The 19,530-nt window shown below is 42.0% G+C and overlaps 2 protein-coding genes and 1 long non-coding RNA gene across 3 annotated transcripts; 1 reads left to right on the forward strand and 2 right to left on the reverse strand.

Annotated features, from left to right (window-relative positions):
• Positions 1-378: 378 nt before the first annotated feature.
• Positions 379-3,184, reverse strand: LOC129587044 (uncharacterized). The gene is made up of 3 exons (XM_055480620.1): positions 2,187-3,184; positions 790-1,936; positions 379-500 (listed from the first exon to the last, which is right to left on the reverse strand). Exons 1-3 carry the CDS (start codon positions 2,271-2,273, stop codon positions 379-381), a joined length of 1,356 nt encoding a protein of 451 aa, XP_055336595.1. The 5' UTR covers positions 2,274-3,184.
• Positions 3,185-5,504: 2,320 nt separating this feature from the next.
• On the forward strand, positions 5,505-8,400 carry LOC129587105 (muscarinic acetylcholine receptor M3-like). Its single transcript, XM_055480699.1, has 6 exons — positions 5,505-5,679; positions 5,796-5,932; positions 6,207-6,306; positions 6,423-6,769; positions 7,131-7,461; positions 7,777-8,400. The coding sequence occupies exons 3-6, from the start codon at positions 6,240-6,242 to the stop codon at positions 8,148-8,150; spliced, it is 1,119 nt and encodes a 372-aa protein (XP_055336674.1). The 5' UTR covers positions 5,505-5,679; positions 5,796-5,932; positions 6,207-6,239; the 3' UTR covers positions 8,151-8,400.
• A 1,486-nt stretch (positions 8,401-9,886) lies between these two features.
• Positions 9,887-10,598, reverse strand: LOC129587187 (uncharacterized). Its single transcript, XR_008690283.1, has 2 exons — positions 10,224-10,598; positions 9,887-10,151 (listed from the first exon to the last, which is right to left on the reverse strand). It is a non-coding gene; the product is annotated as an uncharacterized LOC129587187 (long non-coding RNA).
• Positions 10,599-19,530: the final 8,932 nt, after the last annotated feature.

Genomic DNA, 19,530 nt, shown 5'->3' on the forward strand with positions numbered 1-19,530 from the left:
AATTAATCATGTTAATGTTAATGAGACCAGAGGAGTGGCCCGTAATCGAATTTTGAACACTACTTAACAATATACAACAGTGTCAGTGTACGTGCGACACCAGTTTATGAATAATTTTGACGTTTAATTCCACCCAGTTTTGGCGGTTGACATTTGTGCGTTGAATCCGAATGTTCGTAAGCGATAATAAAATAACCCGAGTACTATAAAACCAGTTTGCCGGTAAGAACAGCGTTCAGTTTACAATACTGTAAGTTCTTTTATTCGCGATTCAGCTGTTGCGTAGCTATGTACACTACGTATACCTGGAATGTTTTCTGCCGCATTGCAAAATTCTGCACTTAATAAGTTTATTAACTGCGTATAAATATATTTCCTTTAATTCATGAGTTCGTGGTCGGGACCGGCAGTGGTCATTCGCCGCACGGGAGTACGCGCCTTGGTTTTCAATTTAAACGAAAGGATACGGAACGACGTGACGACTGCCATATCATGTGGTCCTACAAGGAAAAACATTCCCGTTTTCTTTATAATCAACACATTGGCAAAATAAATAACTTAATCTAAAACTACCAATAATTATTTTATTTTACCAAAAAATGACGTACGCAGTGCATTAGACTGCTCGGGACAAGAAAAAAGAAATCCATCAATCCTTTACAAAAAAATTCTTTTTTTTTCACAAACATGTCACAATGTAGCGCGCATTAAAAGTGTTTTTAGTTTAATGCGACGCTCCGCTCGAAACAATTGGTTTTATCTGAGGAATCCGACGACGGATTAACGGACCGGCAGGTGTCGTTGTGGGCGTGGTCGTTGCTTCCGTGGTCGCTTCCGTTGTCACCGTGGTGACGGTTGCCGTGGTTTCCTCGGTGACCGTTGTGTTCATCGCCACGGTGGTGTTCCCGGTGGTGATCTCATTGTTCTCGGTGAACACCGAGTTTTTGGGTATATCATCTTGCCAGCTGACCACCTTGGGCGTGGACACATTTCCCGCCGGTGTCGTCGCGTCGAAGGTGATGGACACATTGTTCAGTGCATCCGAGGCATTGAGCGACGAGGTGTTGATGACCATCGGAGCCTCGAAGGTCGTCGTGGTGTCGGCGGTCACCACCGGGCGCATGGTGGCCGGGACGTCACCCACCACCACCACCTTGTCTTCCTGGGGATCCTCCATTTGGGAGACGGTGATCACCTCCGCCTGGAAGGTTTCGTTGTTGTTACCGGTCACGGTAACCGCGCCCTGGGCGACGGCTGGAGCGGCCGTGGGGAGTCGGTCCATGGAATCCCCGACGGTCGACAGACAGTCGCGAATACGGGCCAGGATGAAACTGGTACTCCCGGACACGGCTTCCTGGATTTGGGATTTGGCGGCGTGGATGATGTTCTTCACGGCGTCGGTGGCCTCCTGGCTAGATTCGGGGTCGACCACCACATGACCGGTGTCCTTCTCGACTTTAATGAAATGTGACCGGTAACTCTGGATGGCGTCGATGATGCGCTGACCGGAGTTCTCCACCACCACTTCCATACGGTATTGACCGTTCTCGATAATGGCCGCCAGGTTGGAGTCGCTGAGCTTCGACTCGGGCAGGTTGCGGATGATGATTTTCATGGATTCGCGCAAATGATCCAGGGAGGTCTTAATGGCATCGTTAATCTCGGCTTTGGCTTTCTTAGCGGTTTCGGATACAACGGCGGTGGCGCGGTCGACCAGGTCGAAAATACGCCGGGTGTCGTTGCCGATGCGCTGGAGGGAGAAGAAGAGGTTTTCCCGGGAGGTCACAGCGGAATGTAGGGTTTTGGAGATCGCACTCTCCAGGACATCGTAGATGAAGTTGGAGGCGGTGTGCACGGAGAGGATTATTCTGTGAGCATTGGTTTCGGCGGACGCGTCACCGCGTGTTCTGAGCACGGAGACTAACATTTCCGGACCCTATGGATACGCCACTGATATCACCGAAGCGTCTCAGAATAACCACATTGCACATTACGTCACTCAGACATATGAAAGTTCAACTTATTGGTAATGTACCTGCCGTTGTCGTAAAATCGCCTAAACCAGTAAACAATTTCTATATTAAATGTTTATTATATGTTGCGCTTACAAATACAGGGAGTAAATTATATATGTGCAGGGATTGAACCGTATACTCTGAAAATAATTATTATGTGTTGGAACGTACCATTTCGGGTCCAAAGGAAGACATGCTTTTGGCCATAACGAAACATCCCACCGCCGCGAATAGGACTACAATGGATAATTGCCGCATGGTGGCCGATGATCGGTAATCCAGCAGAAGTACAGTCAACCGGTAAATGTGGAACAATACTGCTTTAATTTTCTTGTGGTGTTGATCGCTCTCAAGTAGCTACTTGTGGATATATCACACCGGCAGCCGTTTAAAAAGGGTATCACGAAAGAAGCACACACTGGAATCCCCCTCTTATGTAAGCCTGCACGAATCCGGCACTCTGGCAATGTGCTCAGCAAGCCGTAACCGTTTGCCGTGGTTGATCGAACAAGGTGGTTGTGGTCAGTGCGATCGATCGATCTTCCACAGTGGCCGAACACTGACTAATAACACTAGCTGCTACCGCATCCGATAAACCAGCAATGTCGGGGAATAGTTTCACTGTCCGCGTGTCCCTCGTGTTGAGCAGGTGCGAGGTAATGGGCGATAATGGAGTCTGGTCAGCTCAAAGTAAAAAATCCTCAGTGTATGTGCATGGGTATAGCTGTCAAACGCCAATCAGTCCACAGCACAAATATGACAAACAGCCATACAGCGACCTCATGTAATCGGACATGCAAAGGTGCATAGCAGGCAGATAGCAGGCTCTCACAACTGGCCGCGACAAAATAGCCGGTTGCTGCTGTCGCTTTGTCTCTCTCGCTTGGCCGTCGCTTTGTGTCACACGTAGCACAGATGGATGAATAGCCGTTGGTATGCGCCAAAATATGCTACAGTAATTCCTCGTCGTCAAAACCGGGGGATAATAAATACCGTAATTATTATAGCCGGATCTTTTTATTAGTGTCAGTCAGCCGGTCCCAAGACGAACGCCGATTTATTAATAAACGTGTGCGCCGGCCACCGGACGGGATGGGATGTGTGTGCGCACCACAGCCTTATTAATAAACGAATAATTTCCCAACCATGGACAGAGGGGACCACTTTGCTGCCGACTGCCGAGATGCTGGTCCAATCTCTTATGGCACGCGTGAGAGACAGCGCTGGCCGGCGTCTGACCTTGGATGAAGATGACTCGAGCGACGAGAGAGCCTGGGTGAATCCGCTCAACTAGCCGCAGATGGCCCTTCACTCGCCGGCTCTTCAATGACTGATGATCAACACAGTGCGAGAGCCAGGGGGTTTACATTGGACATACATACAGTGTAGTGGCCTTTAAGTGGCGATCCCGCTGATGAGCGCGGAGCACCGTGGCTCGGCCAGTGTTGAATAAATAATAATATCATTTGTGCAATCAAGAGGATATTCAAATGGATGATATGGTCTATTTTCGTCCCCCGTATATGCGCAACAATTATGCAATGTACATAGTGTACAATGTGAACAATTGTTTATGTTGTTGTTTGGGCTGTTGGTATATATACAAACACAGTTCACTTCCTATATAATGTAGCGCTTTATTAAGCAAAAGGTTGCTGCAGACAAACGTCTGGGTTGCGTGAAGGTAGTGCATTTAAAACTCGGGCATTTTTTCTTATGGAATAGATACCGCAATGAAAAATACTTTGGGATGCTTATAGTAGCAGAGGATTCAGGCTCAACTGGAGTGACCGTTTGCAGACTCTTTGTAGTTTCTATTGCTTGCACTTAAATGCGTTTGTGAAATTGTATTCGTATTTATACTCTCTTGAACACCGGAGACACAACTGGATACATTTCGGCACCCTACTTTACAACGTCGAGTTATTGGCGGTATGGAAGCCAAATGGCCGGTGTCGCTGTACAAGCAGGTTTTTTAATTCATAGACGGGTTTTTTTCCACTTTAGACCTGAAGTCTCAGGTGCACATATTAACTGTATTAAAATTTCACGCTAAGCCAAAAAACACATCAAATCATGCTCGTATTTGTATGAATAGCACAGGGAAGACGACCATTAGGTGAATATATAGTTTATTATTTCTTTATACACTGTGCACTGGTAAAGTGGTACTTGCAGTTGTGTCTTTGTGCAGCTCGATCCAAATGCAGTACATAGTTCTAATAAGTGTCTGGTTTGCAAGAGGATTGGTGTGAGGCCGCAGTAGTTTTATTGAAGGGGATCGGTGAGAATTTGTTAGCATAACGAGCGAGAGTCACTCCACTTGTTTTTGTTTCATCGTCAAAGGAAAATGTGCCGGTACATGGTATCCAATTCGTGTAGATATTTTATAGTAAAGCAAACTTAGCGCAGTAACGTTAACCTGCGTACCAAAAAGCCTAATGGGTTTTAAAAATAAAATAAAGCTAATCGTTTAATAATTTTATTATGTAATTTCCTCATATTAAAACGTACAGATGCCGGGGTGTAAATATGTAAGAACGCGCAATAATAATAAATTAATAGCAACTATAAAAAGGATATGCATACAGAGTATATGAAAAAGGATATGCATAAAAATACATAAAAAGGATATGCTCTGTACAAACGTATATCTAGTGGTACCGAACAGGCATCGGGGTATTTTTTTCAGTTTTCATATACAAATTATATATGTAGCGCAATTAACGCGTTTACATTAGCTCCCTACATATATTTGCTGCAATTACGTGCGTGATCAGGATGGTAAACACTTAAATTTTTTCTCATCCTATGACTGTAACAAATACATAGTATACAAACTACAAAGTGGTGCACGCAGTAAATAATACTAAAAGCTATCTGTATGCAGTAATTCAAGTACTACTGTATTAATGTGAATTGTTGTCGCCGACTATAAGGCACATTTTTTATCCAGTCCAAATTACAGTGTAGGCTAGCTTGACAAGATTATCCTTCCAATAGCATCATAGGTCGCCTGATGCACGAACAATCACTAACAAGAAATACATTCAACCAGTTATGCAAATTTTGTGTAAAAATGTCATCCCAGCAACATTCGTGTGCTGGATAATTAAAAGCGGCATGCCAATTCATGCAAATATTCAGTAAGATTTAGAAATACTCGGTGAAAAATGACATGTGCTTGTACGCTTGTACCCAGGCATAAACTCGATTAATTTACGACAATCACGCTATTACTGGGCGAGGTACAGTATACAATTTGTGTCAACACCTGCGATCGCGCCGCAGATTCCCTGTCACAAATCTGCCATAAAAAGCTGTTGACCAGATTCCCTGCAATCAGCAGGTCCCATTTGTATCGATTCTCATCCCTCACCAACCAGTAAATTTTTAAAAGTTCGAGTCTTACCGGCGCGGATAAAACGGTACTCTTTGCCGGTCAGTCTTTTTACATATAGTCTCTTTTATTTTAGTATCTTCTCTCCCTTGCTTCTTGTATGCATAGTAAACACTGAGCCTATCTTTTCTGCATAAACACTTTAGGAAAAGGAGCGCTCATTCAAAAAGCGTGAACGTATCCTTGTTTCTCAATAATTTTATTGACATTGGATTGTTTGTCCATTTATCCAGAGTGTCATTATGATGATTGTCCGAGTCTTTGGTAAGGACTGTTTTGCGTAACGGATACTTGTAATTGCACAACTGCCGCTAAAAAATTCAAGACGGGTAGCAGGCCGCAAATAAATACAGTAGAAACAATTGTTATATTATTCGTAGATCGCGAGAACGGATACCAGTTGTGCCATATCGATCAATGATATCTCCACAATTCCGCCCGTGGATCCGACAGAAGTAGTTACTCCTGCAAATAGCGGGATTGATTTGTCAGCTCATCGCAACACCGATCGGAACAGGTGATGATCAGTTCAATCATCTGCACTCGCTCTACCCTAGAGTTAGAACGTTCCGCAGCCGGTAGCATACGGAATCCAGTTAATTTCGATTGTTATTCGGTCGGTTTGTATAGTATCTCACTGGGACCAGATGAGTATTTTGCTTAGTGTACTATTCTATATCATTTGCAGTACAAATGATTTACAGCTTTGCTTAAACAAGCTTTTGCTACGAAGAGATCCCGGTGGTGTCATTCATTGAAACGAATATTGACTTAACCGTTGTAACTGGCAGGTGCTTGAACTCATTTGTAACTTGGGATTCATCATGTCCGAGACGTATTACCTACACCTCAATGTTTCTCGTTTCGAACTGAGTCTCAACGGATCGCTTGGTAAGTCGAGAATTACACGAGACACATCTAGTTCTTTCAGTTTCCTGTTTACTGTTTTTTTTACTGGTAAAATAAGATGATCGTAACAGGACATGCTTCTTTTGGTGACCACGCAGGTCAGTCCGTAAATATAACTAATGGATCGGATCCGAACGCTGCTAACATTTATCCGGATATATCGTACTCGTTGTTGACGGTGTTGCTGTTGATTATGATCGCCACTGTCGCCGGAAACGGCATCGTGCTGATCGCCTTCTGCGCGTCTAGACGACTGAAAACACCGTTCAACTACTACATCTGCAACCTGGCACTGGCCGACTTCCTGGTAGGGATCATTGCCATGCCGGGTTTTATTGTTTACAATCTGTTCAACGAGGTGTGGCCGGCCGGAACGGCGCTGTGCACGATCTGGATGTATTTTGACTGGCACATGACCTTTGAGTCGGCTATAAATTTAGCTGCCGTAAGTTAAACAAAAAATTGTTTCCGGTGACAGCTTGCAGCAACTACAGTACATATATACAGAATGCACGTGGCAATATAACGTTTCGTTACTTTTCTCCAGGACAAAATCTTTTATGACTGCGTTGTAAAAATAAATTTTTCTAGCTGTGGCAAGGAAACAGCTACTCGGACCTTCATGGCTCTGCCTACAAAAATACCATAACAGATTTTTATCAAAACAACAGATTCAGTTACATTTCCACACATACATACTATGCAATATCAGCTGCAATATGCATAGTGTATTCCACTTACTAATTTTGTCGCATGAGCATTCTTTAATTTTTCTTTTTGAACTAAAAATGACCGTGTTTGCATAGGTCAGCTTGGACCGCTACTGGTCAGTGCGATGGCCAGTTTCCTACAAGCGTCATACTTCAGTAAAACGCACCATTCTCATCCTGCTCGCAACGTGGCTGTACATGCACATTGCTTTCTTTCCCGGGTATCTCTACGACCGGATTGTCAATGTGTATGGTGAGCACGATTGTTTCTGGGATTTGGTTATGAATCGACGGTTTTGCACAGCCGTCGCTGTACTGGGATATTACATTCCCCTCAGCGTGATGGTGTTTTGTAATTGGTCGATCGGGAGCATGGTGGTTAAGCGGACAAATGCCACTGCACAGGATCCGGATGTGGCCAAGAAATGTAGGTTGGTTATCCTGCTTAACGTAAATTTAGGAAAATGTTTTGATCGGAAGTACGTGCCACGGTGCCAGTGATAATCTACGAACGCATGTTGACATCCTTTCGTGACACGATACAAATTCACAGCAAAAATGCCATATTTACTAAGGTCAACCCTAAAAAGAGCACTCATTAGCGAAATCCCGGAGTTAATCGCAGTTTGCATGGTGACCTTTTCATTGTTTTTACCACTTAATATGAAAACCCTGTCAGTCTTGGAAATGATTATCGATGATAATCGATGTTAAAAACGGTAATCCCGAAATTAATTTATAGACGCGGAAGGAGAAACCCGGCTTACTTTGGCGAAAGACAAAGCCCGCCGGCAACGTCAACCGCTTATTACCCTGGCAATGATCACCGTGTGTGCTGTAATCTGCTGGGCACCGTGGGTTATTTACTTTACCATTGCGCCTCATTATCCTACCGCACTGCCCGACATTCTCATCACCGTCGGTTACTGGATGTGCTACCTGAATTCCACTATTAATCCCTACTTATACATAGCCACGTCGGATGATTTTCGCGGCGCCATTCGGGATCTGTTTTGCAGAAGAAGTGGACAGACGCTTTCCGGTGCGTTCAGTATGATCATCAGCGCAGCGCCGAAGCGGACATCATTGGAAACTTCCGTTCGACGAGCATCGTAAACCTTACCGTTTTCAATTGTGTGAAGGATTGTTTTTAAAAGATGCCAGATAAAATTAAAAGCATGCGTCAGAAGTTTATTTTCTAAGAGTACTACAAGCTAACAGATGCTACTGCGATATCGGGTCATTTTATTTTAATGTTTTGCAACAATTCTAAACTTGATATCGATTCCACTAATCAGTGTACATGGGTTCAGATTACTGTAAAATTCTGCTCGAGCACAACATGTCCCTTGCCGAATAATGAAATAAAGGCTGTAAGTTTACCACTGTATTTCCGTTTAAACTACAGCACTTGTAGATCGATGTATAATATAATTATTGCATTTGCCTGAAATTTAGAAACTTGTCTTGTACCTGTTCCTGGTAACGATTCTTTTAATGTCAGTGAAGCCGACACTTCTGCGGCCAACCTGCGCTAATCTCAGTCCGAAAATGTTTCTTAATTTCGTAGAAATCCAAAAATCAAAACCGCTGAAATATAATATTCAAAATATGTGTGATGAGCGACTCGCGTTGCGATTTGTAATCCATATACCTACACCGGAAGCACTTTCTGGTTCATTATCGTCCCCAATAGCAGCAGAATACCGTATGCGTAGTGCATGGACAGAAATAATGTATTTCCCCTTGAGAACCGTTGGTGATGCTGCACAATCGAGGATCTGTATACAAGAGACACACATTTACAAAATTTCGACATATGAAATAAGCTTTTACACATAAGGTAAACATACTGAAACGACAGAAGTTGGCAATGATCGCTTGGTAGACGGAATTATAATTTCGGCCTTGGCTGGATGACCTTTCGTAGGAATTACTGGAGGCCAGCTTTTGGATTTCTTTCGTATTATTTGCCGAGGTACCCATTAAAACGGATATAAGTATAATAAAAACTTTCAGGAAATACATTGCCGGCTGAAAATTCTGGATAAAATACTATACGATGCAGCCTATATTATGGTTTCTGGGCTCCACAAAGGGTACAGAACTTGGTAGACAGGAGATGCGTACGAGTTGAAATATGCCGGATAAATTAAACTTCGGCTATTGCGAGATAAAACTTTGCTGTGGGTTATTGGGACAATATTCAGCGTCGTCAGGCATGACAAGTGCGTATATTAATTAGCCCTGAAAGATCGGATTAATACCTTTTGCATTAAAGCTGCCACAATGACGGCTTGTAAACGCCTACCCGAGTAGCTGTATCAGCAGAATTTCCGGACAACAATTTTACGTTTGAACATACAGTAAGCGGCAGCAACAACAGTTTTCATGATCGCAATAAACTTGTTGATTCAAATCTCTACAATGGGGTTTACAGGATAAAGTCGCCCGAGCAAAACGTTTGTCAATAATCAACAGGAAACTCCTGGTGAATGTCCCATACTCCAAAAGCAACATGCCGGCAGTAGCCCCAAGAGCAAACTCAAAGCTACTTTTACAGCATGTGATACTGTACGATTAGTACGGCTTTGCTACTTGTATGTACGTATAACTGTAGAATATAGATATTAATTTTAATGGATCAAACTTATCTGTACGTACAATAAATAGCCAGTAATACAGCCTCACCTGCTGCCCGAGTAAGCCAATAAAGTTTGCATTGTGTGTTCTACCTTGAATTTATTTTCTTGAGATGACTACTCAATACTGTAAAATTTGTTGCAGTTACGTACATAATCGATGATGTTAATGCTACAGTTACATATATAATCGCTACATGTTGAAAGTCGTCGGGTATCAATTTTAATAGTTATAGTCAGTTTTGATACATTGATACTGATACATTGATACATTGATACTGATTGATACAGCTCGAAATGATAAAGGGATCACAGCCAGCCATACTCGTATTAATGTATAATGGGCAAATGCTCAAGATAGTTCTTTAGATTTTCTACCGTCCCCAGGAGCAGCAAAATACTGTTTGTACGGTGCATGGACAGAATCCGCCATCGCCGCTGGAAGGAGTGTGGCCAGTATTGCATAGCCTGGGATCTGCATATAAATGATATGCGGGTATATACCCATTGTACGTCTCAAGCAAGTTAAAAGGCCGCTGATACATACTGTGTCGGCAGAAAATAGTCTGGTGAGAAGGTTTGTTAGAATTCCTTTTAGCAGTCATCGATGTATCCTTTTCGTCGGTGGAATAAAATATTTGAAATGTTCCCGAGGCATTTGCGGCAGTTCCCATCAAGGCAAACAAAAGTACAAGAAAAACGCTAAGAAAGATCACCAACCTCCAAGCAATAGTTTTAGAATGATAAACCGCAGCCATTTTCACCTTGATTCCAAAGACTGGCTCAAATGTACATAGAAATTTTTAAAAGTGTTCTTCTTGCAAAGTTCAACCCATTAAGAAATATATACGTACAATGCGACGGCAACCTGATTTTGATGAAATTTAATTTTCGGTTAACAAAAAATGTTACTTTACCAGCTGAAAACATAAAGCTTTGATCAGTCATAAAAAATTCCAGAATTGCCCGCTCGCTGTCTCGGAATGCATCGTGTGAATTGTCGAATCAGCTAAAATTCGGTAAACACAAATCTCCGTTTTAGCCTGAAATATGCCGCAACACGCCTGCGCTGACGGTTATTTTGTGGTAAAAAATGCATCGAAGCAGATGTCTAATCGTGTTTACTGTTTGTATGGAATTGTCGCTTGAGCGAAACGTGTGTCAACAATAATCCATTATAATTATTGGTTTGATAAGAAAATTATTGTACGAATTCTGAAACATATGCATTTGTGTTTCGCGTTTACAAGGACATGGTAAACCCAGGCGGTAAATGAAGCGTACAAGTAAGAACTAGAAAATTACTGCCTTCCGTATACAAAACACATTTACTCCAGTTTGTACACTGCAGTCAGTCAACGCAAAAAATACATGTATATAATAAGTGCGCCATAAACTTTAGAATTTTGAAGTCATTCAACCTTTATAGCTAAAAGATACGCTACAACAGACATGCGGTATTTACGCAAAGAGTTCATTAAGATTCAAGGTATTGCAGCCGTCGCAAAAAGGCGAAAACTTGTATTGTACTTGTGCTAGGTATAATATTACTGTATTTTGTAGTCGGGCTAATTACTACCAAACTGAATCAACTACAGTACTAGTTGGCACTAAGCCGCCCGCAATCCGCTATTTATATGCAAGCATAATTATTTACAGGTTTTGAATATTCACAATTAGATTGATGCCCGATTATAAGCATTGCAAAGAGATTCCGTTGACCATCCGGCAAATCCCCAACCACAGCAAAATACCGTCTGCGGACTGCAGTGACAGGAGAACAGCACTTGTCCATTGGAACAATTCATCGTCGTACACATTTTAGGATCTATAAAAAATAATAATTATTAATCTTGCTGCAAAGTTTAATCAAAATAAAATTTATGATGCCTTAAAACATGCACTGATTTACTGTGGCGGCAAAACGCAGCGATCACTCCTTGAGCGGCTTGGAAGCCAGGACTGTATTGTCGACCATCAATGGATTCGGTTGGCGGAGCTACCACATCCGCTGAATACTTGTTTTCGACGGTAGCACCATGGCTTACCGCTATCATAGCAAACACGATCCATAATTGCAATAAAAGTAATGTTATCGCGTTTACTTTATTGCAAATATACATTCTTGAACAAACTTTTATCAAAACAATCGATCCTTAATTAGGGTATAGATCAAATTTATACTAAAAGATTGACTGCATTAAAAATGGCAGAACAAATTAGCAAAATCACATTGTTAGAAGACCTTAGATTCCTCAGGTTTCACGGTTTTCTCAGTAGTATTATTTAGGTGTTATGGGAGTGCTTTCAAAGCAAACCCTTCAAATCGTTTATAACGCCTGATGTTTATACTGTAATACAGAACGTATCAAAGATTTGCATTAATACGTGTTGCACCACGTGCTGTACATGTTATGCTAAAATTCTGTACTCGTCTCTCAGCATTTAACGCCGCCTATTCTGGTTTTGGACCGGAAACAAGTTTTCCCCTCTTGATCAAAACGACAGCATTACAGTAGTAGGCTCTCGTACCTACTTGCACTGTAAAAATTAATAACACTTTGTGGAAGAATAATTCGTAACAGCCGCCGGTTTTCAGAAAATGCGAGAAAAAACATATATTTTAAGCAAACGTGTGATCACTGCAGTATTTAGAACGACGGCAGTGTTTTCTAGAGCGCCTTTTTAAGAACTGGAAATCGCAAGAGTTGATTTTAGACAATAATTCGAATGACTTCCTGGGTACACTGTATATGCATGTCGCAGACATCGGCAAGAACTAAAATTACTTTAAAGTCTCCCCAACGTTCTAATTTTTTTGAGATTAGCATTCGTTCTCATTCAAAAGAAATGACCTTTTATTCATGAACCCTAATGTAGAATTGAAGTGGACAAAGTACACGTGGCAGGTGACTGGCGTTCCCGTTTCTCTCTTTTGCATCACATGCCGCTAATGGGGTACAAACGAATAGCAGTAATTAAACAGCAAAAACACAACTGGAAATATTCATCAAGTTGTTACTTTATTATTCTGTTGCTGGAAAGGTACGAGCGCACTTTAACCAATTTACTATATGTGTCTCATTTTCCACGAAACATACGAGATACAGATTTGATCCCTCTTGCTGACACTGCAGCACGAACAGCGTGGGTTTCTTTAGGAAATTCCCAACGAAAACGATCCAGCAACGCATATTTTTCTGCACTTAATAGTCTCAGTCTACGCAAGCCGTAGCGCCATCCCGAACGCAGGATGCATCCTGCGCTCCGGTTCTGCTTTAACAAGTAGAAATACTCAAGAAATTCAGAAATGTACGCAAAGAATGCTTTAAAAGTTTATGCTACATTCGTTTTGCACAGTATGCAGATATAGAAACCACAATGAGTAATTAAAAAAAACTACAATGAGCAAATAAAATAATATCATAATAAAGTAGGAAAATGTCAGTGGCATCTGTACAAGTACAGTCCAGTTCCATTGTTTATTAACCAAGCACGCTCACAGAACTAGAAAAACGAAGAACTAGAAACAGAAAGGGAAAACGAAGAAATGGAAAAAAATCTTAGATAAATGTAGGCTGTAGCAGCAGACCGTTAAATGTCAACGCATGCGCGTACTGCAGTTGAATATTGTGATTTAGCATATTCATTTTTAAGTAACTTTATTCGGTATATACTCGTATGCTGGTGAACATTGTTCAAAGGTGTAGAAGTAATTTGTCCTCATAAACGTGAGGCGGAACGGTATTATTTTAAAACGTTCTAGCGTGCATCCCATTTAACATTAAGATCGTTATGATCGTAAACTAAACATCCATATCAACGGATCACATAGCATTTGTAAGGAGTAGAAGACAGATACAATGCTGAAAACAATTGGTGAAAGCCACACCTTAAAGAAGATGGCAGAAAAGAAATACACATCAGCCGGAACCCAGCAAACCAAAACGCTAATCGATGTCAGGGTCAGAACCACACAAGGTTTCACGGTCTTCCGCCGGGCGGTCCTGGTTTCGTGGTTCACTACTGTCGACGGTTGTTTCGATGACCTTGAGTGCTTGAACTCCATGAGACTGTTATCACCAGCAACGATTTCAGCGCCTGTGCGCCGGGCAGACCGTTTCTTCTGTAGTCTCTTCCGAATGAGAAAAATGTAGGCAGGGATGATGAAGAGTAATGGAAATATGCGAAAGAGAAACATCTCCGCTTGATTCCATCCTGGTAAGGTCAGCAGACATCCACGTGGTTTGCCAGTTGAAAAAAGACCTTACCATTTCGATGGCCAGCGGCGGTATCTGCATGATGTGAACCGCAGATATCATTCCCAAATAAATCAAAGCGGCCATGCGTTTGTTATGCCGGTTCCGATAGGATACGGGACGAATCATGGCCCGCAGACGATTGCTAGAAATTAGCACATGCGCCATGACTTGGACCACACTGAGGACCTTTTGGGTGTAGGTACGAAAAATGCATAACGCATTGCTCCAGTCCACACTCCCGTATACTTGATGCATGGTATTAAATGGCTTCTCGGCCGTCAGATAAGCCAGATTTCCCATGAACAGCGCTAAAAGGTAAACCATAAAGGAAGTAATGCGCGATGGAAAAACACAGTGATATCCCAAAGCTCCCGCATTAAGACAGACGGAAGTGGAAGGTAATACAACGTCTATGATGCTGGAAATCGTCCAGTGTCCTTGCGCGTTTGTACCGTTAAAATTCGCGGAGGATGGGATTTCTCGGACCGATGAGTTTAGTAACGTCATTTTGTCAAAGGGCGCAATTTTAGGCTGATCGATGATCTTACACACATTCCTCGACTTTTGTAATTGTAGTACGCACCTGTAATGAACAGATCAGCCCAACGCAAAGGTTGTCACCCGAGAGCATATCCCAAAGCACTCTCGGTAAAACTGACCCTTTTCACGCATGCCTTAAGTTATTAGAGATATTGATAAATGATGTTATCGTATTCGTCTTCGACGAAAAAGGCAAAAGCTTTTAAGGAATTATTTTGATTTTGGTTTGTGTGACGTACGGGTGTCTCAAGATATATGGCCAGTGTCCTGCCACCACTGCTGTGTGCTAATATACTGTGTCTTGCACCTGCCAAAACTGTCATAATATCACATCTTCCAGTACGAGGTAGTTGCTTCTAAGTTAGAAGCAATAAAAGAGCGTTAAACATTCAAAATATTTTAGAGAGCTCTGGACTGAATGTTTTGGTAATAACTTTTGAAAGTACTGTGTAACCAAAGTAACTCGTACCGTACTTACCATTAGGCAAGTTAGGCATGACGTGATTAGGGCGCTAAGTCTACGGTAGGTTGTTTATCAGCCTTTGTGTGGCAGTTATTAAGCACTGTGCTTTACTGACGCTTAGGTAGCTGCTCCGAAAACCACTGGATAAACAAACAAGACTTGGCCTGCACAGCTACCGAACGGCCAATAAATCTAGAACTTTTCTGTACCCCTTTTCTCGCTAATTTCCCACTGTTTTTTCCTTGCCAAAGTATGAGTTTTTTTACTTGAACGCGGCGCTCTTAATTAGAGCTTGCCCATCGGGTAATGGAGATTCATTATGGAAGCATATATCTTCTGCATCTTCCTTTTTTTCCTGCAATTTGTGGAGCAGGCTGCTGGATATACGACGCCTCGCTGTTGGAATAACGGTCGACCGTTGGATATCTGGCCCACCATAAAGCAGAAGCATCTGGCTGTTTTCCCTACTTTGGACGTTAACAACATCCGGTAAGCCAAGACTCCTGGATTTGCATCATCCAGAAATTACACGCAGCATCGTTTTCCACCTTTTGCGTTTTGCACACGACGCGGTGCCTCCATCCATGCTGCCGTGTGCCTCAAATCGAGGAGGAGGGGCCTCTCATTCCATCAAAGACTGTGCAATTGCCATTCACCATCGGCATCTGGAGTCGGCGGAGTTGTCCAATCAGCTTTTGCTACTTCATTCTTTTTAGGCCCCTTTGTGATGTGCAGGTCGGCTTGCCCTTTTTGCGGCGCCAAAATGTTGCCTTGTTGTCAATTACGTAGCACTTTGTTGATTATTTTCGTGAAATTGTGAACTACATGTATTGACGATCTTGAATTGTACCAACCACAGGACAATAAAGGCTGACACACATAGAAAGCAAACGATTAATGCGCAGTTTCAGTGCAATAATCCGCGCGTATACTAAACCGCTTCGTTCCGAATAAATTATAAAAAACACAATCGTTATTAATATTCGGACCCTACCCAGGCACGGAAGACCTGACATTACTACTACTCGTATCCCTACAGCCGTATAACAACAGCTGTATAATTGCCAGTGTTAATTACTATTCAGTTATATTCCAAGTCGATTACTTATTACTCGTACTTATACTGTACTGTTATCTTCCGATCTTCGTTGAGTTCGTTGGAGCTTTTGTCGCATGCTGTATATCTCCTGCCGGGATGAAAGAAAGCTTGCCATCTGTCCAGTCCTATTTTGTTTGATACTACGAATTCGTTAAAACCAATAACTGTAGTCCATTGCCACTTTTAATCCACTTTTATTTTAGTCAGTTCTGCTTTTTTGTTATACAATAATAGCCACTTCATACAATAAATTTATAGAAGAAAAAATTTCATGATTGTTTGACAGTTATTTGACATTTTAGTTATTTGACATACCTATAGATCTCGATGATTTCCGTAAACCGTACAACTAAAATCTTATGCTGGCTTTGAATCTCGGTTGTGACTTGGATGTCTTGTGAATCAGGAAGCGGAATCATACTGAAAACGAACACGTACGTGACACGTGAGAGCCATAAGATACAAAACTGGGGGTGTCAATCCACATAAAATGAAAATTTTCTATACGGTTTGCTTACAAGTTATTCGTCACCAGATTCCTTGGCTTAATCTTGCTGAACGCAAAATCCGAAGAGAGTTATTTAACGCAGTATCATATATAATATATTGAATTCCTGTCAGTAAATTGTTTTCGTTCCATTAAGTAAATTCCCATGCTTTGCATTACAGGAAGCGGAAAAGGGATGCATGCTATGCATGTGTCTAATGCAGTCATGAGACGAGTTAATAAGAGTAATAAGAGCAATTAAATATATAACAGCACTTTAATAAAGGTATGTCAAACTCTAAAGCACTAAAATTAACAAACGCTAAAATCTGACCTATCAAAATCCCAAGAGTTTATATTTTGATATGAAATGCTTCCGCGTCTTTTAATTCTCTTTATGGCAAGATGCATCATGAGTAAATTCCATACGCAGGTCTCATGATCGGCTGTCAAATTAACAAACTGAGGCTGTGAGCTACAGATACAACCGTGGCTGTATTGCCAGATAAAGATTGTACGGTATTTATGCTGCGACACGTCGAAAGCTGAAATTACAAATATAAGTGCCGATGTACTTAAAAGTGGCCTCTTATTAAAAACTCTTCGACCCTACGTATGAAAGTATAAACCACAACCAGAAAACAACCACATTGTGAGATTTCTGAAATTTGCCTTCCAACTCATGATCGGTTTACGCATAAGCTATTCTTTCGTTTCTGAAACGACCAAACATCAAAGTCACGTTAACGCGTCGTCTGCTCTGGATGCAATAACAACAATAATCGAGTTGCCAGGAAAAATATACTGCAGATTTTCTATGCTGCTTTAATTTTACGCAAACTGACAAACCACACCAACGGATCGAAAATCATTTGCACGGAGTACAGCGTCCCGGTGACAGTAAATACCGCCGGCGACATTCGCGCGTTAAACTTCATCGCCAAAAAGTAAACATCCAGCGGTATCCAACAGATCAGAACACTGATACAGGTCAGCGTCAGAATCATGAACGGCCGAACCGTCCTAACCGGGAGACGGTTCGTGGCGTTATGACGTTGCCTGCGACAACTGGCCGGTCGCATACGGTGTGCGCTTTGCACCGAAGACGAAACCAGGGCATCGCCGCTATTATTCTGCAGTTTTCTCAGTGCACCCACTTGTTGCAGTTTCTTTTTTTTCTGCCAGCGCTTGACGATTAAAAAGATGTACGCGATAATGATAAAGAATAACGGGAAAATTCGGTTAATGAAAGTTTCAGCGCGATTCCATATAATCAGCGCACCAGTCATCTCTGGACAGCCTTTGTTCGTCTGCGGATTGTAGTAGTACAGACTGTCCAGAAGAAATGGCGGGAGGTCGACGATGTTGGCGTAGGCGACCACACCCAAACAGATTAGCGTGGCCATCGTTTTGGTATGGTTCTCTTTGTAGGAAACCGGATATACAACTGCCCACAACCGATTAACCGAGATCAGCACGTGCGTCATAACGGGGATAACGCTGATGACCTTTTGAAAGTACAGATACAAAATGCACTCCGACCGTCCGAATGACCATACGCCACGTACGTCGGTGACGGCTCCTATTGTACGCACCACGCTCAGATACACAATATTTGATGAAAATAGCGCGAGGAGATAAATTGTGAATGATGTGATATGTGAAGGTGACACCGCGTGGAATATTAGAACTGCCAGGTTTAGGACGAAAGAAACTGCCGACACCATGGTCTTGATTCCCGTTAAAACTGTCCAGCCCGAGGCAACGTCAATTATGTTATGATTCCACGTTAAATTTGTATAGTTCAACGTTAAATTATGAGAAAAATGGCTAAAGTTCCAAGAAGTGGACGCATTGGTCATCTGTGGCAGAACCATTGCGATCTTATTACAAGACGCAAAAGACAGCAAAACGTCATCAAGATATTACTGTAGCTTCCCCAAAACTAGATTATAAATACTTCATATTCGTATATGGCATTGTAAGTAAACAGTTCATTAAGTGTAAGTAAACAGTAGTTACACATAAAAATCGCCACAATCCGGCTAGCTTTTCCAAGCCGACCGGAAATGTATGATAAATTCATTTTTGTTCGCCTAACGATTGATTAAATGCGACCGGCAAACAACAGTGGCAGTGGATGGAGCTACTGCATTAAATAATTCTCTTTGTATAACAGAAGCTTCCTGTTCCATTAAGCCTGTCTGTAACGGCGACAGAATCTCCGGATCAAGAGCTCCAAACGTGTTTAATTCAGGAAATCTCTTGCACTCCTGACGCTCCAGAGTACAAGAAGCGAGCTAGCAGGACCAATCACCGTGGATTAGTACGGATGTAATAAGGCCACGCCTTATTTACTGCAGGACTTCGTTGGGTAAAAAATAAAGGTTAGAGACAATCAGGGTAGATCCGCAGATGTAACCACTGGGCCCACGTAATTTAAAAACATTTTCAATATAAACTGGCTCAGTCGCCGCACACTGCCTGAGTCAGGGACAAAGTACCGTACTAAACCAGCACCTAAAATCTGATACAACAGAACGTCTACGGAAAATGGAGTATTTACTGACTTTGAACTCATTTGGATCTTTTCGTAAAAGCTGATATGAATGCGCGTAGCAATAACAAATCGTATTTTCGCAGACACTAAAACAGAACGGGTTTTTTAACTTGAAAAAATCTTGGTAGTTCTCGTTAAGATTCAGTGTGCCCAAAATACACGGAACATCATCATGAAAAATTTCAGTGGGACCAAAACGTTTATACATCTTTACGGCACACTTTGCGTTGCGTATCGGTGCTTAGCAAACCTGATAATATCATAATAACACCAAAAAGACTAACACTTCCGTATCCAAGCATCAAGTAAAATTCCTAGCTGTACAACGGAAAATTTAACGCTACGCTTTGCCACGACAGCATCCGTCAAACATGGCCATGACTAACTGAATCAGTATTCAGATATCTAGTTCTCTCAGGTCAGCTGGAGGCCGTCGTGGTCAA

Source organism: Paramacrobiotus metropolitanus, unplaced genomic scaffold (assembly GCF_019649055.1).
Source record: "Paramacrobiotus metropolitanus isolate TYO unplaced genomic scaffold, Prichtersi_v1.0 Parri_scaffold0000023, whole genome shotgun sequence".
Lineage (NCBI taxonomy): Eukaryota > Metazoa > Tardigrada > Eutardigrada > Parachela > Macrobiotidae > Paramacrobiotus > Paramacrobiotus metropolitanus.